This window comes from Drosophila rhopaloa, unplaced genomic scaffold, assembly GCF_018152115.1.
Source record: "Drosophila rhopaloa isolate 14029-0021.01 unplaced genomic scaffold, ASM1815211v1 contig_115, whole genome shotgun sequence".
In the NCBI taxonomy this organism is placed as follows: domain Eukaryota; kingdom Metazoa; phylum Arthropoda; class Insecta; order Diptera; family Drosophilidae; genus Drosophila; species Drosophila rhopaloa.
Genome location: NW_025334990.1, coordinates 15630462 through 15655711, shown reverse-complemented (window position 1 = coordinate 15655711; position 25250 = coordinate 15630462). Strand labels below are relative to the sequence as shown.

At 37.8% G+C, this 25250-nt stretch overlaps 3 protein-coding genes across 6 annotated transcripts in view; all 3 read left to right on the top strand.

Moving 5' to 3' along the window:
* The window catches only part of LOC108049235 (myb-like protein AA), a 66148-nt gene that overhangs the window by 5300 nt on the left and 35598 nt on the right, over nt 1-25250 (top strand). For all 3 annotated transcript variants that reach the window (XM_017130356.2, XM_017130354.2, XM_017130355.2), the window contains exon 3: nt 11713-11758. In XM_017130356.2, the coding sequence (XP_016985845.1) occupies nt 11713-11758 (46 nt within the window). The remainder of the gene's footprint in view (nt 1-11712; nt 11759-25250) is intronic.
* On the top strand, nt 9366-10620 carry LOC108049195. Its single transcript, XM_017130310.1, has 3 exons — nt 9366-9453; nt 10085-10398; nt 10459-10620. The coding sequence occupies exons 1-3, from the start codon at nt 9366-9368 to the stop codon at nt 10618-10620; spliced, it is 564 nt and encodes a 187-aa protein (XP_016985799.1).
* LOC108049236 lies at nt 20552-21226 on the top strand. Of its 2 annotated transcripts, none has more exons than XM_017130360.2 (3): nt 20552-20832; nt 20897-20999; nt 21118-21226. In XM_017130360.2, exons 1-3 carry the CDS (start codon nt 20584-20586, stop codon nt 21162-21164), a joined length of 399 nt encoding a protein of 132 aa, XP_016985849.1. In that variant the 5' UTR covers nt 20552-20583; the 3' UTR covers nt 21165-21226. The 2 variants fall into 2 exon arrangements, with proteins under 2 accessions (XP_016985849.1, XP_016985848.1); XM_017130359.2 differs by having other exon boundaries at nt 21052-21226.

The window sequence follows — 25250 nt, the reverse complement described above, 5'->3', positions numbered from 1 at the left end:
CAATCTTAATTTTAAATACTGTTAAAACATTATGAAAACTCTAATAATTTTAGTATAGGCGGGGAAACAAAACAAATTATGAGATTAAATTATTTATTTTTTATTATGATCATATTTTATTTTTGTGTAGCTCTCTGGCTATCTCTATCTGCCCGCCCCAATCTATCTATCTGTCTCTATCTGTGGCGCGGTCTTTGGCCTGGGGGCTTGACTGTTTGCTAATTCCCCAACCCCCCCACTCCCCACCCCGCGCACGTCTGGCAATATGCTTTACGACTTTATAATGCCCGGTTAATTGGGTCAACCAGCTCGATGGAGAGGGGAGGGGAGGGGGGGGCGGAGTGGAAAAGGGGGTGGGGCAGGCGGAGGGGGAGGAGTCAACGCATGTTTCAAATGTTTGATAAACGCGTTGTGGCATTGCCTCCTGACACCGCTCATACATATTAATGCCAAACCGTCGTCTTGGACGTCTATTTGCAGCCTGGTAGCCAACTGGGTGTTGTTACAAAGTTGGCTAAAAACCAACGGACATTGCGGGGGAATGGGAATGGGAATGGGAACTGGGATCTGGAATCTATAAGTTCCCCATCTAAGTTGAGTGGGAGTTTTGGTGCCGGAAGGGGCGTTGATTGGTCGCTCCTGTCCTGAGCTGTCAAATCGGCAATTTTACATTAAACAAACTACAAACAAGAAATAAAATCAACAGAAATATTTTATGAAATATTTGTAATATATTATTTTGTATAGTTTTTTCAAAGGGTTGTTCCCAAATATATACTTAATATCATTTCTGGTGTAAAGTATATATTATTTATAAATTGTTTTATAACCGTTTACAAACCGCAATAGGTTTTTTGACCTTAGCCGATAAATTGAACTCTAAAATAAAATACAGCTTAAGCCATAAGCTTTTCTCCCCTTGTTAACCACCAATTCGATTACCTAATCAAATTTGACAATATTTGTAAACGGTTTTTCTTGCATTGGATTCGGGTAACTTTAAAATTAAGTGTCCCATGTAAGGGGCGTCTCCGTTGGGTCGACTTAATAGAAAGCGAAAACTCGACAATTTCCACAACTCGCTGGCTGCTAAGCCGCGAAAGTAAATAATCCAATTATCGCACACATGCGCGCCCATAGCATAAATAAAATCATTTGATAAGACAAGACATAGACCATAGGAGACCGGAGACCGAAGACTGAAGACTGAAGAGCGAAGACTAGAGACTAAAGACTGGAGACTGAAGACAGCAGACTGAAGACTGAAGACCAGGCGGGGAAATTGCATAAACATGTTTGGGAGCCGCTCACTGAGGAAGTAAGTCAGTCAGATGAGAGTCGACTTTGCATTTGAAATATGCTGCATTAATATGCCGATAAATATTTGCCAGCCATCGTGCGACTCTCTTCGGATCTTCGGCTATCCAGCTATATATGTAGCTATATGGCTGGCCAACAACTCAATTAGATGGCAGACAGGGATGGGTATGGCGGGGGGAGGGGGAGGGGCGGTCTGAAATTAAATGGCATAAAATATTTCCGCGAATGATCATCAGCCGATCCCGATTACGATCGTGATCATCATCATGGGCAGACTTTGTGCAACTTTGTCGCCTCTTGAGTGGAGTTTCCCTTGAAATTGCTGCTTTTTAATCGGGGATATTGGGTACCGTGATATTTTGTAAGGCATGTACTGCGTGTTCAATTTTAGAACCATTTAATATTCAATTTAAATTATGTGGGAATTTTGCAAGTATTTCGTGAACCGATTCTACTTACTTCGAATCAACTGAAATTCTAAGGAACCTTTAATAAAAATTAACATTAAAACAAAAATAAAATAAAAACTTATTTAAAGTTCCAGTTTTCCGAAAAATGGATTTGCAGAAAAATGACCAAAACATGCACTTCCAAGCCCATAACTTTTATTACAGACATCCGATTTCAAAATGGCATACCATTAATTGATTGTGGTTTAGTTCTCTAAAAATCTGTGTACTCAGTTTGATTTATAATTTTGGGTCGATTTTTCGTAGTTTTAATGATGTTACCCCTTTCCAAATTTTCGAAAAAATGGCTTTGCAGAAAAATGACCTAAAACCTGCACTTCTCAGCCCATAACTTTTCTTAGAGACAACCGATTTCAAAGCGGCATACCTCTAAATGATTGTGATTTAATTCTCTAAAAATCTGGGTACTCAGCTTTGTTTGTATTTTGGGGTCGATTTTCCGTGATTTTAATGATGTTACCCCTTTCCAAATTTTTGGAAAACGGCTTTTGCAGAAAAGTGTCCAAAAACTGCACTTCTTAGCCCATAACTTTTCTTACAGACATCCGATTTCCAAGTGGCATACCTCTAAATGATTGTGGCTTTGCGGCTCTGGTAATCTTTTGGCAGTATTTTTAATGGGTACCCGTGGGTCGATTCCCCAAATCCCCAAGTCGACTCCCCTTTCCGATTCCCCCATTCCGTGTGCATTGTGTCAATGTCAGCGATGTCTCTCCATCTTTCCATCTGCGTCTGCGTGGCGTGTCAACAATTTGACAGACATTCATCAGCGTTCGCCACTTCGGAGCTGCCTGTGTCGCATACTCAATCAGCCAGGGGAAGTCGGAGTCGCAGTCGTAGTTGGAGTTGGAGTCTTGGTCGGGATCCCAGTTGGAGTCCTATTCCAAGGCCCCAGTTGTCATTTGTGCGGCGTGGCTTTTGCCTTTGTGCCGCGTGCGCATAATTGATTTTTTCGCGGCGATTCGCTGGTTGTTCGCTGGTCAGCTGCCTGTGTTCTCCTGCTGCCGTTGTCATATTAATGTCAAAAAGATTGCACTTGATCATGAGTTGCGTGTTTGCCAATTTGTACACACACAGAGAAGGGGCACAGAAGAATGGAGAACGTGGGTTGCTCTTCACTGGCAGCAGAAGAATCCGGTGAAGATTATCCATGGGAAAGCCGAGTGAAAGGAGTGAGGAGTGTGTGGGCGTTATTTCAACAGCATGGGAAAATATTTTCACAACTCTCGCCGCTCGACTGGCATTTGTAATAGGGGGTTTAAGCCCGGCCAGCAAAATACAATAATGATATTGCTAAATATAAACAGACAGTTGGCAATATTTATCGATTAAATACCAAAATGCCAGGTGGGTCTAGACATCCACTAAAAATAAAACGTGCGCCAAGTATTTTATCATCGGCGATCACATGTCTTGCCTCGCTTTGTTTTGCATTCCACGGGGCATTACTGACCTAAGCTACCCAAATAAGTAATGGGTGTGAATCAGTGACACTTGGCAGGGGCAATATAATTTTTAGGGGCTAAAAACCATAAATAGTAAGGTCTAGGGGGAAACCCATTGTTGAGTTTGGTTTATTTTATTTGAGGCTTCTAATGGCACAGGTGAAGGTATAAAACCGTATCGTAGTTTATAGCCTAACTAAAATTCCATTGAATATTATATTTAAATAAGCTAAGATGTAAGCAAAATATTAGATTTGTATCTTAAATATATTGCAAAGCTTACATTCAAATGTTATATCTTACAATTGTTTTATATAATGTCTTTCACATTTGATTTGTATCTTAAATATTTTGTAAAGCTCCCATTTAAATGCTCTATCTTCCAAATGCTTTATATAATGTCCTCCTATAAACACATACTTTCCGTTAACTAAGCATTTTATCCATTTACCTTTATCGCTACTTCCAGACCCTGTTATTTCCTATCAATTAAGCCATTCTAAATGCTAGTTCCACCCTATCAACGACTTCCTCCAAACACTTGATGATATGTTCTGCCAAAGCTCAATTGCCATTTAATTACTTCATTTAACAATACCAATACAATAACAACAGCACTTCCACTGAGGGCGCCTCAAATTGCATTTGCACATGTTGAATGCAATTACAGGCTAAAGCATTTAGACGCCAATAATTATTAGACATTTATATGCAGTCAAGAGAGGCAACAACAAGTTTGCCAGACGCTAAAAGCCAAGTTGTCGTGGGGTTTTGAAAGGGGGAGGTTCTGGGAAAAGAGACTCCCCCGCACATTGCATTGACATTGAATTGCATCTGTTCGAATCTCCAACTGCAAAGTGCCATCAGACATTGGGATGAGATTGTTCTCCCACTTTTACCCCTCCAAATGTGTGATATCCCCCTTTATCGTTCCTTGTCATCGGAACTTAAATAGCTCAAGCTGTTTTTGCTCTGTGGCTCTTAGCACTCACTTTATTAAATGACAATTTGAGCGACGATGATGTTGATGATGTTGATGATGCTGATGGGTTCGGGATTGAATGAAAATTTGATTTGGTTTGAGAGGGTGATGAGAATGGAGAAGGAAAACTTGACTTGGTGTTTGGAAATGGGGAAAATAATTGGTTAGTTGGATTATGAAAAGCATTAGGGGGTCATAAAAGTTTTTAACTATTAAATCAGTACTTATTTAAATTAAATAAAGGAATCATGAATATAATTTGATTGACCATTCTATTTTAATTTCATTTATTAGTAACATTTTTAAGTTATATTCTATTCATGTAGATTTTAAGTCCCTGCAATAACTTTTTTATTGTTTATTTTATTGATTATATAAGCATTATATCATTACAAATTTCTAGCCAGTGAACACATACCTTAAGACCATTTTTATTTACTCAAATTTTTCCGTCAAGCACCTTAAATAATCAAGTAATACCCCATATTCTCGAAACCCCTTAGATCAACACTTGTCAAACGGGTTTCCGTCGCACAAGCCATTAACCCGTTGATGTAATCTACCCGAGGTGCAACATATTATTCAATTCAATCGAACAGTTGCATAAATCTTGACCAGCAGTCACCCCGTTAGGTTCCACACCCAAGTGCCGGCAATTCATCAAGAACTGGCTGCGGTTGTCATTATGTCAAGTTCGTTGAGCAATCCACTAAACTAGAGTTGTAATCAGAAACGGCACTAAAGCCACACCATCCCCATCCCCATCCCCATCCCCAATCCATTGCCATTACTTAGTCGTCGGTGGCTCATAAAAATGGCAATCACATTTGCATTGCATGCTCGACCAATGTAAATCGGACATCATACTGCGCATTTCCAATTCGATCCGATCGTTCCCCGATCGCCAGTGTTTACTGTTGGGGGAGTGGGTGCTGAAAAGGGCTGAGCCTAACCCACCAGATCCGATAGATAGCACGCAGTTTCCCCGGAAATCTGTGTACAAATGACATGGTCGACTATTTATAGTGGCCCTGAAGTTTCCGAGGTTGTGTGTTTGGATTTTTGAACTCCTTGAATCGCCAACCAGGCCAGTCGGCTCTGAATTCGACTGAAACTATTTCCCTTGGAGTGGTTGATTTTCCCGGGTTAGGTAATGGCTTTCTGAATTTCCCATATTAGTGTGAGGTTTAGTATTTTTAGGGCCAAACTTCAGTTAGTCATTATTTCAGTAACCTCAATGTTTAGTATCCAGTAATACTTTTCAACCGTAAATAGGGTTTTAAAAATAATACACCTCTGTTTTTTCCAAAAACAATATTTTTCGTTATGTGTCTCTCAATAGAGCAATTATTTTCATTCATTATTCTTCAACCTAGTTCTTTCATTTATAATTGACTAACCTGAAAATCAGTTTCCATCCTATACTTCCTTTGCCCTTCATTTTGATTCTAGACCAAACCGGTTTGCGATTATCTTTCACTGGAAAACCACACCCTGACATCAAGTTAATTAAAAGCTTTCATTGCGTTTGACATTCGCCGCTAATGTCGCGCCTCTTAAATGTTGCTCCAGTTGATAATTTTGCTTTTGCTGCCTGGTGTCCTTGTGCGTGGAGTTTTTCACAATTAATTCAGCGACCAACAGGCCGTTCTGACAATTAAGAAATTCCTGCCTGCGTTTGCCGGCTGCTCAGTAATTTTTATCACATACATTTTTTATCGCAAATATCACAACTTCATCAGCAATCAATGCGGCCAACAGCAGCAACTGCAACTTGAGAGGCGGGCAGGCAGACAATTAGCCATAAAATTAGCTGCAAGTTGGCTCAAGGAATGCGTTGTCGATGGCCAAGGCGCTTGGCGGTGGCAAATTGAAAACAATTTTAGCTATTTGCATATAAATGCAACCCGAGACGCTGGCAACCAGCAGCAACAACAGCAGCAGCAGCAACAACAGCAGCAGCAGTAACAACAGCAGCAGCAACAACAGCAACCAGCAGCTGCATGTTGCCCACCTTTTGAATGTTGCTAGGAAATGCTGCCGGCTCACTGAGCAAAAAATCTGAGCCCTATATTATCATTAAATTGCAGATAAATAAATTTCTTCGCCTTACAGATAGAAATAATAAGATGTTGCATATTAAACAAATTTACAACTAATCATTAATTTGGAAATCCGACAATTCTCTTATCCCCAAATCTTTAAATCACAAATTAAAATATCATATAAAAATAAATATTATTCATAAAAAATTTACAAGCTTACAGTATTATTCCATACTCATTAAGTATTGGAATTTATTCATTTGTTACCAACCAAAAAAAGTATAAAAACGAAAAGAATAAAAATTTGTCTAGGGACAAGTACAAAAGGCTTAACAATTTGCGTTCAAAAGATCTTAATTTTTTTTATTTCCTGAGTTTTGTTCTTGTGAGATATTTACTAATGGGTTTTTGATCACCTTATCGGAAACCTTTTTGTTTTGGCAATTTTCTGTACCTAAAATGTTGTCACTATGCTGGAAAGTAAAGCTTATCGAAATTGCATATTAAAATTAACTTATTAATTTACTTACCATTCGTAAGACTTTGTGTATCAAAAGCTAAGAGCATAAACAAATTGGCCCAAGGATAAGTATATAAACTTATTAGTATTTTAGGGATCTTAAGTGTACTCACAAGTTATGTAAATTAAATAAGTTGATAAGTTTTGTTCTTGTGAGAAACATACTAATGAGTTTTTGATCACCTTATCGGAAACCTTCTTTTTGCCCATTTCCTGTACCCAATTTTCTCACTGTGCTAGGCCGTAAAAATTATCGGAATTGCATTTGCCTTATAGTTCATAATGGCATGTTCTCCGACTGTGGTCAGTACTAAACATATAAAGATAGCTGAGGGCGATCGGCCAATGCTTTTATCAGCTCTGGAATAAAAATATAAATATTGATATTGATATAGTCGGAGTGGACCTGGCAACAATTATGGTGGCACATAACAGACCACGTGCTTCAGTTATATGCAAAAACATATAAAAAAGAGCGAGCACTTGTGAATGTTGTTAAAAATATTTCCACAAAGGTTCAAACTACATTTCACGCCTAATTTCATCTGACAACAACAGCAGCGCAAAAGTTGGGGAATATTTTTACACATTTTCTTGGTGTTATTTTATTTTTTTCGCGGTACTGGAGAAGCGGGATTGGTGGGGAGCTCTGTGGTGGCTGCTGTGTTAATTTGAGACATAATTGCAAGCTCGCCAGGATGAGTGGGGTGGTGGGATGGAGGGGGGCGGAGAGGGGTAATGGGGAGGGGTGGCACAGTGGGGCAGCACAGTGGGGCGGAGGGGACAGCTGCGCCGACTGGTTATGACAGCAATGACAGCTGCGGCAGCGTCGGCATTTGAATAATTTGCAATTAAACGCTCAACGCGGCTCAGCAATTAAGCGAGGAGTCAAGGGGGCGGGGCAAGGGAAGAGCTGGTGCAGAGAGAGAAATTAAATGGAGTTCAAAAGAAGTTTTAAAAAGCGAGCAATAGCAGTCTTAAATGATAATATTGTTGTCAATTGCAAAGATCAAGTATACGTAGTTTAAAGTAACTTTCCTTGATTCAAAAGGATTTGCCATTGAACAGCTTTCTTCAATTAAAGTACTATATTTTCTTCATATGAGTATATATTTTCTTTTAAAAACAAAAGCAAAAAACATCTCTGATTTTATAAACATATCCATAAACAAGAAAGGAAAGCTAACTTCGGGCGGAGCCGAAGTTGATATACCCTTGCAGAATACTCTGTAAATTATATTCATATGATGCATTCTTAATACTCATAAAAAATCCCAACTTCCTAACTTTAAAAACACCAAAGTTATAGCATTTCCAATCGTTCAGTTATATGGCAGCTATAAGATATAGTCGGCCGATCCTTATGAACTTTGGTAGGTCGGATTGATTGGCCAGAAATAAAACCCATAGAAAATCCCAACTTCCTAACTTAACAAACACCAAAGTTATGGCATTTCCGATCAATCAGTTATATGGCAGCTATAGGATATAGTCGGCCGATCCTTCTGAAATTTGGTAGGTCGGATTGATTGGCCAAATATAAATCCGATAGAAAATCCCAACTTCCTAACTTTACAAACACCAAAGTTATGGCATTTCCGATCAATCAGTTATATGGCAGCTATAAGATATAGTCGGCCGATCCTTATGAAATTTGGTAGGTCGGATTGATTGGCCAAATATAAAATCCATAGAAAATTCCAACTTCCTAACTTTACAAACACCAAAGTTATGGCATTTCCGATCAATCAGTTATATGGCAGCTATAGGATATAGTAGGCCGATCCCGGCCGTTCCGACATATATACTGCGTGCAAAGGAAAGAAGGCTGTGTGCAAAGTTTCAACTCGATAGCTTTAAAACTGAGAGACTAGTTTGCGTAGAAACAGACAGACGGACAGACAGACGGACAGACGGACAGACGGACGGACGGACAGACGGACAGACGGACAGACGGACAGACGGACATGGCTATATCAACTCAGGAGGTGATCCTGATCAAGAATATATATACTTTATAGGGTCGGAGATGTCTCCTTCACTGCGTTGCACACTTTTGACCAAAATTATAATACCCTCTGCAAGGGTATAAAAAGGTATCCTTAAAGTAAAGACTAATTTTGTAAAGAAAACAAATTTTATAACTTCAAAAATAAAAACACATGATACTACTGCCAACTGCATTTTCGTACAGTGTAGACGGGGGAGTGAGAAAAAAAGGCAAACATTTCCCCGTGGCCAAATACGCCACACGACCACACGACGTATGCGTAATATTTTGCATCTGATTCGGCGAGCCTGGTCGACTTTTGAACGGGTTTATCTGGTAGTCGCAGGAGTCGGCCTGAGAACGAATCCAAATGTCCACGTCCATCAGCTGTCCGCAGCTGCTGAAAGTTGATGGCCCGCGATGAAGACAGCGGACCGGTCAAAACCAACACCCAACTGTGTTTCCAATTAAACGCCGCTTAGCCAAACAACGCGGCCAAACAACCAAACAACGCAAAACAACCAAACGTCAGCGCAACTTTCAGTTTGCTTTACGGTTAGTCCGTGTCTTGGTCGCACTGAACTTGAATCTTTATGTGGCAGACAGATCGGGCCTGTGGCACCAGGCCCCAAGATCACATCCAGATCCAGATCCAGATCAGAGCTCTGCGATTTGGACAAAGTGTGATACGGACTGACAGACTGACTAATTGATAGCCCGCTGATTGATTGGTTGATTGATTGACTGCCGATTGATTTATGGGGCATCGTGGGGGTCTGCAATAGATTTTCCACTGATCTGGAGTCTTAATCGGCGTTAAACGGTGCTTTAATTTATGAGGGATATAAAAATATTTATTAATTGTGAATTTTCCTTTAAAAAACGTTGAATGGGAAATTGTTTTTAATTTTAATTCGTTAATTCGGGAAACATTGGATTAATAAATAAACTTTTTTCTGAATAATAATGTTTATATTATTCATTCCTCTGATTTAATAATATCTTAATCATATTTCTAAATAATTTTATTTGTTATACATTTATTTCTAATGTATCAGTTTTTATCAAAAGAATTTTTTTTGGAAAATTGCTCATTAGAAACTCATTCAAGCCTGACTAACGAGTGACCTTAATAACTCGAATGTGACTCAAAATAAACATAATATAAATTAGTTATACAAAATAACTCTAAGCCAGTACTTGGAAATGTTATTAGCGCTCTTGCTAATACTACTTTTTTGTGAATCCTTCAGTAAGTTTCTAGTTTAGATAGTTTTTGATTCAAATATTAAATTTTCAACCAATGCAAAAGCTCTTCGCAGCAAGTTTACCAATATAAGTGTGGAATGCAGCCATGAATTTTGCTCTAGCATTCGCGGATGGTTAACCGAGAAAGGTGAGCTGAACCTGGATATCCAACTGAATGGGACATTGAGGAATGGATTGAGGACCACAATTACCCTCCTGCAGCTGATAGATGGCCAAAATCGGTTCCAGACACTTTTCAGCTACGACATGGACACCTGCAAAACGCTGCGGGAACTTCTGCAATCCAGTTTGATGAAGGTCTGGCTGAGGAACGTGTTCAAGTACGGGAATCTGGCCAATCGCTGTCCCATTAAGCCAGTGCGTACTGTATCTCAATTTATTTTTGGACGGTCCGAGGTCAAAGTTTATCCCCTGCAGGCCTACTACGATGTTCGCAACTTTCAGCTGGAGAACCACAGCATTCCGGGGTATTTGCCATCGGGATTCTATCGGCTCCACGACACAAATTACTATGGAAAGCCCAAGGGCAGACATCGCCGTCCGGTGGCCACTTTCATTTTGGATATAAAGTTCTATTAAATGGAAATGTAAAATGCGAATTCAAGATGCTCAAGTGGGTCACGGGTGGGGATAACGAGTTTCAACTTTTCAAGGCTGTGTTAGTAATGGAAAACCAAGTTCAAGCAGATAAAAGTCTGGGAAAACGACAGGGATTTCCCAGCGAAATTCAATTCAAATGAAAATCATCCTCAAGGTCTTTCTCTTGGGCCGAAAATTCCTTACAACCAAAAGGTCTCATTTGTGTTTTTGGTCCACTTTCAGCTGGGTCATTTGTTTGCCATCTGACAATGCAAGTCTTTAACTAATTGCATAATAAATTCATGTGAATTTATGGTTCGGCTCCTGCAACTGTCCTTGCTCATTTGGGGTGTCAAAAAGTCGCTCAATCCAAATGATTTATGCATAAGTACATATAACTGGAGGCTCACGTGTTCGCAGTGCTCTACATAATATTGTTTTGTCATAATTGAATGTGCTGTGGGTGTTCCGGTTTGTGGTTTCAATTATAAGCCAAGATTGCGTACAACATTGTGGGGACATATAAATTTAATTCAAAGAAGTCAGGAGAAATATTTCCTTGGGCTTAAGATGCAGATAAATCTTTGGCTTTAGTTTACACAGTTGATTATTTGACACAAATAAATTAAATTTAAATGTTGTAAATAAATCTTAAGATGTACTTGCATTCCTAAACTTCAACTGCAGAACTTTTGACAATATATAAATCTTATAATTTATCTGGCAACCAAAATTTGTATTTCGAAATCTCAGTAGAAAGACAAGTTCAAGTTTAAGAGGTAAATAAATCTTTATACTTTAAGCAGCGGAATTTTTGGCAAATGTAGAATAAGGTTTTAGTAGTTCATAAATCGTATGTTATAAACAAACAGCACGCCAAATTTTGACTTGGGAAATTCCCTAATTAAAAATAAAAGTTAAAATAGTAAGTCTGACAGCTTTGCCACAAAGTTTTTATTTTACACAAAAATTTAATTTAAGTTTCTTGATTTAAGAAGGAGATTTAAGGCTTAAGATATCAATACATATATACTAAGTTATCATACCTATTAAATTATATCATCATCTAAGCACAATTATATTTTATTTCAGGTTACCACAGCTTACGGTCTATGCCAAGATTATTTACCTCCTGATGGTAAGTAGAATTCCGAGTTAAGAATGTTAAAGGTCGCTGAAAGAATCGCAGCTTAGTCACCTAGAATCCTTGACTCTCTGGCCAGTTCATCACACCCGTCCATTCAATGCAACAGTTTTGATAAACATATTTAGATATTTACACCGCCGGCGGGAAGTCAAATATTGATGTGAAGTGCCCTTCAGGGCGAATATTGACGCGTGTGCAAATATTCGATAATACTATCAAATGTTGTATAAAGTTATATCATCAACCTCGTCATGCGAGAGAGCAACAAACTTGGCCAAAGCCGAACCAAGCCCATTTTTTTTTTGTGTCGTGAAAAGGCGAAACTATGCCAATTATTTTATCAAAAGGGAATTTCCCTGCGAATCACAGCCCAACATCGATTGTCTGTCGTTATCAGCTGCGATCGGGCAAATATTTGCCAAAAAAAAAAAATAATATATTAACGACAATGGAAATGTCGAGTGTATACTTATAAAAATGCCAACAACCGAACGCTAATTAAATTATACTGTTCCCCGTTTCTTACACGTTTTCTCCAGCTATTTGTGGTTGTTGTTTTCCTTACACTTTTAATTTATTTGGCAATCAATTTGAGGTATGGCCCGGGGGCCGAGACATCGGATGTCCCCATGTCTGGCTGGTTGTTAATGTGCCGAAATAAATAACTGGAATATCTGGCATTCCTCGGGCATGAAGCAAAAACTGGGCGACGTCTTCGCCAAGTTCCGTTTGCCGTGATTTTTCATGAACCCACCACCGAATGTATTTACAGCCGGTATTTGCTTATTTGTTCTAAATGAACAACAAAATGATTTCGGCATGAGTTGGCTCGAGGCTGGGACTTTGAGTTGATTGAATTGTTCAACGCTTCGAGTATTTTTTATTGTACCGCTCAGGTATTTCCATCATGCCCTAGGCATTCCGTAAATCTCCACTGCCTGAACCTCTTCATAAATTCGAATATGTAAATTATGACCCGATGTGATTATTTTTGGCAATATTTAATATGCGAAAAATTCCACTTGCAATTAAGGCGGATGTGAAGATGGCTAAAAAAGAAGTGCCCAAAAATGGGAGACAGTTTTTTAACAAATGAGTTTGCTAATGAAATTAAAATTACCAAACTTATAAGAAGAAAAATATATATAAAGTTAAGCTTTGGATAATGGATAGTCCTTAAAAATGCGTCATGCCAAATTTATTTTAATATAATCGTCCTTCTTTTCACATTTCTTGTTTTTATTTGCTTCAATAAAAACTTGTCTACTCACTCTAGGCAGATATTATAACTGAAACTCACAAAACTTTAGTAGTTCAGTAGAAGCACACTAAACTTCTTAAGTTTATTAATATAAATTTCTCCGTAAATCAAACTTTTATGGCCCAATATAAATTCGAACCTTGACTTTTCCGACTCAGTGCACTCGATATACTCCGATGTGCCGAGGGATCCAAGCCATCTTTATAGCTGATGGATGGCTCGAATTTAATATATCTAATGCAAGCGAAGTGTCCGGGGGCTAATATATATTTACGGGGGAATCGCCGATGATGGCAATGAACGTGTGTCGAGCAAATAAATGAGCAATCAAGGGCCAAATTAGCGGCACTTTTTATGGTGGCTTAACATGGGGCTTTTGATAGCGTCGATTTTGATTGGCGCCAGCAAGGCAATTGTCATTCGGATAGGTGACTTGCACTAGACAAAGGTATCCAGGTGGGAACCTTAAAAACCTGAGTAGCGGTTGTGAAATTAGATTTTTAATATACGCCACATCTTGAAATTAAATGTTCAAAAACTAGGTATCCCCGAAATGTACAAATCGGGTTATACCTATTACTCCCCATAATCTAATCATACTGTATTTTGTGTCTTCCCCAGACACTTAATCTTTTTGTCTTAACTTTCGAACTTCATCAATGAAAACAAGATAATTCGGGAATTCCACTTCCTGTTTTTATATAAAAGTTTCCATTAACAGATTTTTATAGATATTTTATCAAATGAATTACATTTTCCCAATTTCCGCTGTGCTCTTTATCTTTGAAGTAATATGAAACAAACTATTTAGGGTTTTAAAAAGAGCTCAAGATTTTGTAGAAATTAAAACAAAATATAAATATAAATGCCAACTATATTTCTATTAAGTCATTGTTATTCGTTTCTTCAGACGTCATCATCTTGCCGGCACAAAGTTCTTGACTTCTTATTTCGCATTCCTCTGTGGAAATTTCAATAATATTATTCTTTATATATATATATCCATCAAGTTTATACAAACAAAAACTGGTTAATGTGTACCATTTTCTAATTTTATAAGCTAATTTTTGAAAGGTTACATTTGGATTTGAAAGCCACGTTTGTGGTTCAATTAGTGATAACTCGCGAGCACCGTTCTTCCCCAGTTTTGGTTCTCTTGTTTTATTAGTAAGTTAAACCGTTGTTGGGGTATTATTGGGTGCTGTTTAATTGCCTTTTTTTCTTGTTGCGTAGCCCCAAAAGAGCTACGCTTATCAGGAAATTATTTCAAAACGTTAATTGAATTGTCAATAGATGGGGAGGCAGGGCCGTTTTTGGTGTCTGGTGATAGCGGAGAACGAAAGGTGTACGGAATGACATATGTACACCCCAGAACATATACTTCTTGGTATTGCCTCTATAAATACCAAGAGCTAAGTGTATGTAAGTCGGTCTCTAATTGCATTGGCTAGATAAGAACTTTGCGGCGGGTTGAGTTTAGTCGGCTTTCTCGTTATGGAAATCCATCTAAGGTACCTGCCACCCCAAGGCCACCATAATATCCAAACCTCCTAACTTGTTATTGTTTTTGTCTCGATATCGGCTATCGATTCGGCTGATTATCTTGATCAGCATTGTTTTGGTCATCAGCGGAAAGTTTCGCGTCGCGTTTTAAAAACGTGCTTTTGCGATAGGAGAATGCGAATAAAACGTGTTTCCCGCAATCATTCTGCCTGGCATTGATAAATCGGGCTACCTCAAGAATGCCTCAAACTTTGGAGGTGAATGATAGTTGTCATATGAAAATGGGAGTCCCCAACGTTTGGAGGTTATTATAAGGTCAAGTTTGCAGTACTCATAATTCAATAATGACAACTTGCCGACCCTCACACTGAAACCATTCTACTAGTTTAAGTAATCATGTTTGTAACTTTATAATATTTGAATTGTTTTGTGTGCTGTAAATGACAAAATGAAGACAATTTCCACAATCCAACCTCGAACTGCCAATCTGGAGAAGTGGAAACATAATGCTGACCCAGACGAATACTCAGACATCTCAGAGATACGAAAAGTGGACAAGGGGTATGAGTTATCTGGACATAATTTGATATGATATGAACATGATATGATCCCGCAGACGAGTCGTAAATTAAGTTTGGTTTCTTCGAAAAACGGGCGGAGTTAAGACCCCTTGACATTGTCACTTATTTTGATTTATGCTACCCGAAAAACATCCGATTGTGGAATCGATTTGGTCTTCAGCCTTAAAAGGCTTTTGCAGTAAAATGCTTTTCCGACTTTCATGCCGCGATTTCCGCTTTCAGAGTGGACTCCTCCTTTTATTCCTCCAATCTGCCGCTGTTGACTCTGCTAATGTGTGGGTAAATATTGCACTTTTCCTGGGATAAAACGTTCCATTGGATTGGATGTTGATATCAATGTCGTTTGGCTGAAAGTTTACTAATTGATATCTGGTTAATAAACATCCCTTATGGTCTTAATTGTCCAGAAATCGTTATTGTTGCCCTGAGGGTGTAAAAACAATCGCTGCTTGCCTATTCTTGGCTATCATATCTTTAAAATGTTATAAATACCGCCAGTAATTTGCCAATCGCACAACTTATATAAATTTAATACCGTCGCACTTGGCCAGACATGTGCTACGAGTTCTTATCGAAGTTCTTGTCTTAAATACGAGAAAATATCATATTAATCGGTGCACAAACAAACAACAAACTAAGACTAGGACAACTAAGGGACCATTCGATTTAACCCCTTATATAAGCTGTGAGTTTTTTGAGCAATTAGTCTCACGACCAATTAAAATAAATGGCAACTTAAGATAGCCTTTTTACTACGCAGATGTTTTGCAGGGCATTCGCATGTTATTACTTTGAATAACAAATTGGTCTGGCGAATATTTGCTTTTTTATGTAAATATTATTGTCGCACATGAAATTGATGGGGCACAGTGGGCCACGATATTTGTTGGCAGGCAAAGAAGTAGCCTCTATATGCCGAAACAATATAATATTTAAATTAATAATGGCTGCGAATGTCAGTCAGGAATTAACTTTCCAAATCCACTGGCAGAAATTCGACATGAAAATTAATGACTATCTTTCAGTATAAAGCATTATCTTATTATTATTATTATAAATATTGTGGCTAAAGAGCTTAATACATTTGTTTTAGGGATAAATACTTACATTTAAATTATTTCAAGTTGTATCGGCTTTTTATCTAAAGACCAAATCATTGATTAAAATAAATTTGCAATTAGGAATTTATTAAAAATACTTAAAAGTATATCTAAGATATTTGCAAGTTATTTGTTTCTCCGATTTTAATGCCCAAAAAGATTGTGTGTTTGAGGATAGGCACCCACTTTCCTCCCAATACACCCGGCCACCTGCCCACCCACTAAACACCGCCCACCACCCACTTTGCCACACCTGATAGCAGCAGCAGCAGACGAAGCTCCGCAATCTTATCGCACCTGCTCTTATTGATTAATATAAAGATACTGACAGCCCAATCGGCGCAGTGCTGGCGGGTGTATCTGTATCTGTATCTGTATCTAAATGGGGAAGGCTAAGCACAGATACAGATACAGGCCCTCCGGAGTTCGTGGAGCACCTTTTTTTTCACCTGGCCGGCGCTACGGGCTGACATATAGAGCAAACAGAAAGACACAATTATTTTTTCATATTATTGTTATTTGTTATAATGGCAGATAATAATGGCTCCTTTTGGACTGTCCTATCTGACACGCATTTCTCTGCCTTTGGCGCCCTCACAGCGTCGATAAAGGCGGCATTGAATGACTGACAGTGCACTGAGCGAAATTCCAGGGGGTTGAGCTCGGCGTTATTTGCGCACTTAGATAAGCAGCTATTTGGCAGCCCATCAAATGTGATAATCGATTGGTTTTCAGGTGTTTTTTGTTTGCCGCCTTAGCCGTTCGGAAGCTTTGTTTGGGGAGAGTTTTTTATGAGGCGGAATTATCGCGAAACGGAAATAATATGGCTTCTGTTCAATAAAGGGGTTATCGGTAATTGTTTGTGATAAATGTACATATAGACTTTTGTTTTGAAACATTTATAATCCTTTATCATTTTAATTGCCTTCTTAAGAATTTGTTTCAAAATTGTGGTATTTGTTTTTTATAATTTTATACTTCATATAATTCAAAATGATGAAGTAACACTTAACACTGCCTTTATTTTGTGAAATTATTATTGGTAGCCAATTAAGAAGTTGAAAGTCTGATATAAATTTATTGAATGGAACACCAACTTTGGATTATTATAATTATTATTATTATTATATTATCTAAAATTGTTTAAAATTATGGAATAACACTTAACACTACCTTTATATTCGGAAATTATTATTGGTAGCCAATAAAGAAGTTGAAAGTATGAAATAAATGTATTGAATGAAACACCAACTTTGGATTATTATAATTATTATTATTATTATATTATCTAAAAATTTTTTAAATGATGAAGTAACCCCTAACACTTTTACCTTTATTTTGTGAAATTCTGAAATAAATGCATTAAATGGAAGCCAACTTTTGATTATTATAAGTTACTTTTATAAGTTTTGGAGTGCTATTTCCAGCTTTTATGGCTTTATTAATTTGGACCCCCACGATCACTTAACCCAGCTGCTTTACAACCCACTGAAGCACTCCCACCTGTCATTGCAATAGCTTATGTCAACTGCAAGCGACCCACTTCTAGATCCCCCACTTCGGCTATTTTACTGTCTTCCAACTCACAAAAGCCCCGCAGGAATCAGAGCTTTCTTTCTGGGTTATGCACAGAGAACTCTCCCTTTCTGTCTGGCTTTTATTTCATTTTTTTATCGCAAGCCAAACTTCCGCTCAGTGTATCCCCGCCCCCCAACTTTATTTGGAGCGTTCCGAGGGCAGTTGAGCGCCAGGCGGCCTTTTTGTGATTGTGATTGTGCTGACAACAGAACCACGGAATGAAAGACAGCCGACGAGTGTTTATGACGATGATTTCTGCCATATGCCATATCCAGGCGATACAAGTTACCATGATTTGGATGTTTTGGCTATGGAAAACTGTTATAAACACGACTACGTATTTGAGCTGCATAATTACGGCCTGTTTTTGTTTATTTCCTGCAACATGCAAGGCAAGGCGAACCCTCCGCATTCGCTGAAGACAAACAGAAAATGGGTCTATTCATTGGGGTCTTATAAAGCTGTTCCGTTATTGCAAAACGCATTTTGTCTTATCAGTGAGGCAACTGTCGGCTAAAGAACCCAAAAGGCTCTCGGAATATTCCACATTGCGAAGCTTTATATTTGTCTATCAACAGATACAACAGAGTGGAACGCGCTTATAGAACTTGTGACTCAGACAGTCTCTTGGTTTTTCCATACCAAAAACTGAACGCACTTTTCGTTTCCAAGGGCTAATTTTTACCATGTTTCTGCTATTTCTTTTGGTTTCTATGTGACGAAAATATTTAACATTCCATTGTACAAAAACAAAACTTAGCAATAGGGAATTTACATTGCCTTACGCTGGGATTAAGTTCTAAAAATGAAGAAGGAAAGGGCTTAGAAAAGGTAATGTGGGGTTAAGTGGTGCCGAAAATGTAAATATTTATACCGAAGGAATTCCAAATATTTACCATGCACCCAAAATATTTCACCATGGCTTTGGATATTTGTATTGTTTTAAGTAGCTCAAATTAAGAAAGAGAATCTTCAACTGCATAAGATATTACATATTGTTTTATTAGAGAAAGCCCGTTTTGCAGATTAAAACCTACTTTTAGCTTAACACATTTTAAATTATTTGAAAATAAAAAGCACTTAAAATATATTGTAAGTGCTTAATTTTTTGAAATACTCTAAAGAGATTGATCTTTGAGTTCCCAAACAGCACTCCTCAGTTATCACAGGGTACCATGACTTCGACTATTCATTGTGATTTTGCAACAATCGCATTTTGTTGGCGCAACGCACCGGCACGAGAATCAAATCAATTAGTTCGCTTGTCAAATACCTTGTTGTATTTTGGATTAACAACTGAAGCAACATTTTCGGCGATATCGATAAAACGATAATGTAGACGCCTTGCCACACGCCAAACTTAAGTGCGCTTTGACCTTGTATTTCCAAATGATCCCTCCAATAAAAATGGGGTTTACTTTGGGGAAAAGGAAAGGAAGTTATTAATACCCAAGCTTGACCACATTTTACATATGGCAACTGATGCTATTTTAGTTTATTTCCCCCGGAGGGGTGTTAAAAAGCGATCGGTTTGGCTTTACACAAATCCAGTTGACCGTCGGTCTATTTTAGTGCCTTGGTTCCGAAAAAGGGGTGCCTTTTTATACCGAAGTTTGCTATCAGTGTGAGTTAGGTCAGTCACATTTGGTAACTATTGCCGGACTATTACAGTAGGGCAGAATTAGTGAGTGCAGGGCTGAACTTTAGGCTGTGATTAGGGGCGCTCAATTAAAATACCTGAATGATAACTTTCGAAGTGAAGTACTGCCACTCGACATCCCCCCACTCGATCGCACATTTTGCAGTGCCGAATTGCCTTATCGATCGATCCAGGCGAACGACCTTAACTTGGGGTCTTGACTCTGCACCCTTGTTATGCAAGTAACAGCCAGACTTTGGCCAAATATTTTAGCCATGACTAAATGAGGGAATGGAATGCCAACTGCCAACTGCCAACTGCTATCTGTTATCAGATATTCGTGTCGCTTCCGCGTCACTTGATTGATCAAAGAATGTTCAGGCAGCAAACCCTTTTCTGCGTTGTAAACCGAAACTTGGGGATCTGAGGGCCCGACACTCGAGAACCCGGGGACTGATGTTACGTCTGATTCGGAGCTGATAAAATGCCACAGCGTTTATTGTATTTGACTTGATTTGTTTGGCATTGTCTTGGTCTATCTAATTGCTGTCTACAGAACTAGATTTCTAGGAACTGTTCGTTGGCCAAATACTAGAGACGAGTGTGTAGGATTACGGGCTACCACTAACTGAAATTTCAGTTAGCTCCTCCACAGAAAGGTGATTCAGTGTCGAATGGACTTTGGTCTCGCCTTTTCAGATGTCTAAATTATAGAGACTGGGGTATAAGTTAGTTGGTTTAGGACATTATATAATAGTTTGGAACTTTGAAAACTCAAAAGCTAATCCAAAGGCTCTAGATAATATATCTTGGATCATGTTTTCGAAATGACCAACTTAAATCCACGGAATATTTGTTTGAGAATTTGCAACCATTTTTTGTTATTCTGTTTATATAGTGAAGGCCAACATACCAAGTTTTTAAAAGTACTAGAAGAAACCTTTTTAAAAGATTATAAGTCACTTGAGTTTTCCAGGGCACACTTAAAAATGTTTAATTAATTAAACAGATGTTAAGAGGATATATCCTCTACAGATTGTAAATAAAACCTATAGATCAGACCATTGTAAAATGACTTACACCAAATAAAATATCAAATATTTAAGTCTAGATCTCCCGGCTTTAGCTTTCAGTTTTAATGATTTGAAACAAATATGCATGTGCGTAAATTTTTGTGTTGCATTCCCCTGAAATACGGCGTGATTATAGTGGGCGCCATAAGTGGATTGATAGACTTCATCCTGGGCAGCATCGGTTGGGATATGGTTATCTCCAACAAATTTCCAGATTATGTGGTTGAGTTCTTTCGAACCATGAACACCCGGACATGTGTGGCCGGATTTTCTGCCCTCATCTGGGTGTTAATGATCGATCATTTACTTCTGATCTATGGCGTTATCTACGTAAGTTCGAAAGTATCTGTTAATGCTTGAAAAATAATAGCCTAATGTATCCATTTGAATCCAGAGAAATCTCCTGCTTATTGGCACCTGGCTGTTGATAAACTATATAGTATTTTTGTTCACTCTCGTCACCGTGTTGTTGGATGGCTGGGCGATCGTCCGAATTAGTAAGATTTGGTCTCTGATATCTAACACTCAAAAATGCATGTTCACTTTTAGTTGGTATTGGCTATTGCCTAATCGTGGTGAAATCCTACTATACTGAATTGAACGTGTCTACTCCAGATTCCAGCCGAGGAGCAAGTGAAAGTAGTGAGGAATCGACTGCATAAATAAATATTAATAATATAGCAGTCGAATATTATAATAAATATTAATAGAAGTATAAATTAAACTTTCCACTTTACTTTATCTTTATTGTTAATATATTTATAAATATAAAATAAATTAAATTTATATAAATATAAATAATGTTGTTTAGTAAAATGCATAATAGGAAATACAATAATCAAATTCATTAACATTTGTACCATCGATCAGACGTCTTGACAATCCCCTTTTTAGGGGGCGTGTTTATTTATTTATTTATTTGTTTGTGTATTTATCTTCCTCCTTCCTGAAACGCAAACAGGATTAAGCGATAATGAAACTGCACTTTCCGAAAATGCCGTCAAAAGCCCCGCTTCAGGCTCATTAAAAATCCATTAAACTCGATAAAAAGAGAGCGAGATGGAGACTCCCTCGGAGAGAAAGAGACAGAGGGCGGAATAAGCATTTCTTAATAAGCTTTAAACACAAATGTGGAGCACTTGGTGACAGTTCCCGGCGACTTTTTGGGTTTTTTTTTTACCTCCAAAAGGGTGAAGTCAAGAGCAGTCGAAAAAAAAAGTGGAAAGTCGAGGGCCGGCCACTTAAAAGCTCAGTTTGTGAGTGCATTTCGGTGTTGCATATGCAAATAAATCATTCCGTTTCCAATTCGGATTTCGTGCTGCTCATGAGATATGCAAAAAATCAACGAGTAAATGAGCTCCAAAATCGTTTAAGGTACAAACGAGCCAAATCAACGCTGATCACGAGCAGTTCATGGTTGCGCATTCATTATAAATTAAATCGTATATTAACAGATAATCAAATTCACTAGAGAGACCTAAAAATATTTTTAAGAAAAAGTGTGAAATTCCTGAAAAATGATTCACTGAGTAGCAAGGTATTTTCCCTACTGAACAGAAAACAAAAAATTAAATATTTCAGGCAGTTTATGATACGTTCATTTACTTAAGTCAACTATCTTGCCATTTTTATTTACGTCTAAAAGAAATAAATTATTTTTAAGCCGTGATCAGTTACAAATGTTTTAAGATATTCACAACATATTTTCTATATGAATATTTTCTATATGAATAATTCCCTAAATACAAAAAGTGCAGAACAATTAAAAAATGTAACATTTAAAGTGAAGCATCACTATGACTAATATTGAAAAATAATAATCAATTAAAACAGACGTTTCCTTTCATAATTTCAAATTTAATTTAAATGGAGATCTTTTGTAACATGGATAAGGATGACTAATATTCAACACCCACTTCTTTTCATTATCCATTTAAACATTATAAAATGGAGAAGCACTATGTTCTTATGTTCATGACGTATATTTGAGTGACTAATATGGCAAAGTAATAATCAAATAAAACAGCTATTTCCTTTTATAATTTATTTTTAAATTTAATTTGAATGGATATCATTTGTAACATGGAGAAGGGTGACGAATAAATCAAAACCCCTTTTTTAAAATCCCCTACAAAAAAGAGCATCACTACGTCATACGCAAATGACGTCTATTAGAGTGACTCAAATTACAAATAATAATCAAATACAGCTTTAAAACAGCCACTTCCTTTTATAATCCATTTACAATTTTAATATTAAAGGAGATCATTAGCGTCATAGTCAGAAGTGACAAATTTTTCATACTATCAAGTATTTTATTAGTGACTCATTGCACTGACCAATTCCCAATGCTTCTACACATATCCAGTAATAACGATCAGGGCTTTAGAGAACCATAAAACCTATTTACCCGATACAGATACAGATACAAATACCAGATACAAATACCAGTTGCAGTTGGGTTGAATGACACCCTCGAGTGCAGCTCACACACTGTGTCAAACAATTATCAGGCAATCGATAAGAAGGAAAGGAGCTCCGGCGATCCGCTCCGCTTCGCTACAAAGTTGGGGATAAAGTTATCAACGACATAACTCCCCCGATACAAAGCGGTTCGGTTTCACAACTTTGTTTAATGATTGGCATAAAATTCACTTTCCGACTGCCTGCCGTGCGTTTTATGCCCTGGATGTGAAACGCAGTCTGACCGAAAACCCTTGATCCAAGCTGCCGACTTCCCATCTAGAATTTATGCGGTGCCATTAAAGAAGTGTCCATAAAACGTTGCGCTTAATTAAAATGCCACGTAACGCGTTTAACCCCGAGGATGGCGGGTGAGCTTTTCAATTTCGTTGAAACTCAACGGAGTTGCAAATCGGCAACTTGCTGGCAGGCAACCTATATTTATGGCCACAAAAACCGGCATCCTTTTTCAGCGCCTAATGAGATTTTCACAAAAGCAAAAATCATAATTTCCACGCGCAACGAAGCGCAACAAATTGCCCTTTTGCCAAGGGGGCGTGGCATTTGCCACAGTTTTGCTTTCAGGCAGTCACACCCATTTCTGGAAAACTAAAAAAGGCAACTATGGACCAAAACTAGAGTGAAATACTTATGTTTAAAAATAATTCTTTTATGGCTATATGCACGTGTATTTATTTATAAATTCTATAATTTTAATTTTGGATTCGGCATTATTTTGACCTTAACCGCGTGTTCAAATGTCGATTACTATCTGACATGAAGAGATTTTCCCATTCACTGGGTATTTATTTTCAGGCAGCTGACAAGAAAATCGTTCACTCTCACTTTTAACTTCACTTCCAAACTGGGAGAGTGACAACATTGAATCGTAGATTAAGTGGCATTTAACCAAATAAATTTATGGATGCTCCTCAAATGTGGAACTTAAAAGTGACGTGTTTAGCCGTAAAAATAAGTGATATTTCTTCCAAGGAATTCCCGCGTTCATCCGCTAAATATAAAGTATACTCTATTTGTTTGCCAAAGAGAATTTGATTTATCATCGTTGAATAGCAAATATCTGATCGAATGCAAAAGGAATTTCATTATTCTATATCAGAGTTCCAAATGTGTCCAAATAAATCTTATCGTGGTGGACAAGGGAAGAAGTCACTTCTGTTTTGATTTGTGTTTTTTTATTAAATACGCAACCAGCAAATCTGTTTTATGGCGGGAAGTGAATGCAGATTAGGAAATCAGTCCACTACAAATGTTTGGCCCCATTCACAATAAATTGCCACCATGATTATCTATTGAATTTCCAGCGGCAAGTTGGCAAATATTAATAATCCGCCGCGTTGTACCGCTTATGCAATGGGCCGTGGCAATTACAGATTTCCTTGCGATTGCCCGCCCATCGAAGCGTAAGTAATGGAGGGGCGCTGAAAAATTCGATACCCGAGTGGATCATTAAAATCTGAAATTTTCTGCACATTAAACCAGCCACGAGATGCAGTATCTGATACATATCAATTTCACCCCAGGACACTCTGCACCCCAGGAGCTTGGTATCTCCTCGGACGGAGCTTGTGTCTTGAACCCTTTCGTCGCATAAGGCAACATAATTCGCTTCCGTTTGCCAATCCAAACAAAAAAATCAGAAGACAAAAAGGCATGCGGATAAGTGCACTGTGAAAAAAAATTGTAGAATACAGCAACAGAAAAAACATTTTTGGGAGGCGATTAAAAATAGTAGGCTCACAAAGCAGTTAATGGGTATGTTTTTTAGGAATATAATAAAAAATTGCATTATACAAAATATAAAAGGATATAAATAGTTATTAAATAAAACATTTTTCAGAGTGGAAACTAACTTATTCATTGCTTTAAAATTTTGCATAAAGTATGTATTTAAATTAGTTTTATCTGAACTATATCAAAGCAATGTTAATTAAAATAATAACTTTTTTGTGTATATGTAAATGACCTACGTTTAAAAGAAAAAAGCTTTAAGACGCTAAAAATGTGGTTGAATTTCTTTTAAAGCTGGAATTTAAAATTAGATATGAAATATTTTAAAGTTTTTGTTGTGTCAGTTGCATTTATTCTGCATATGTTTTGGTTTAAGTGTAGCAGAAATAGCAGCGAGGGTTGACAGTCCTTCGACAGCTTCCTTTTGTGGTTCCCCGCAATGTCTTAGCCCCTCTGCCCTGCATTTGTGTGTCAGTTGCCAGTTTCGCGTCTTTCCGCTTCCGTTTTACACGACCCGAAGCGACCCCATAAAT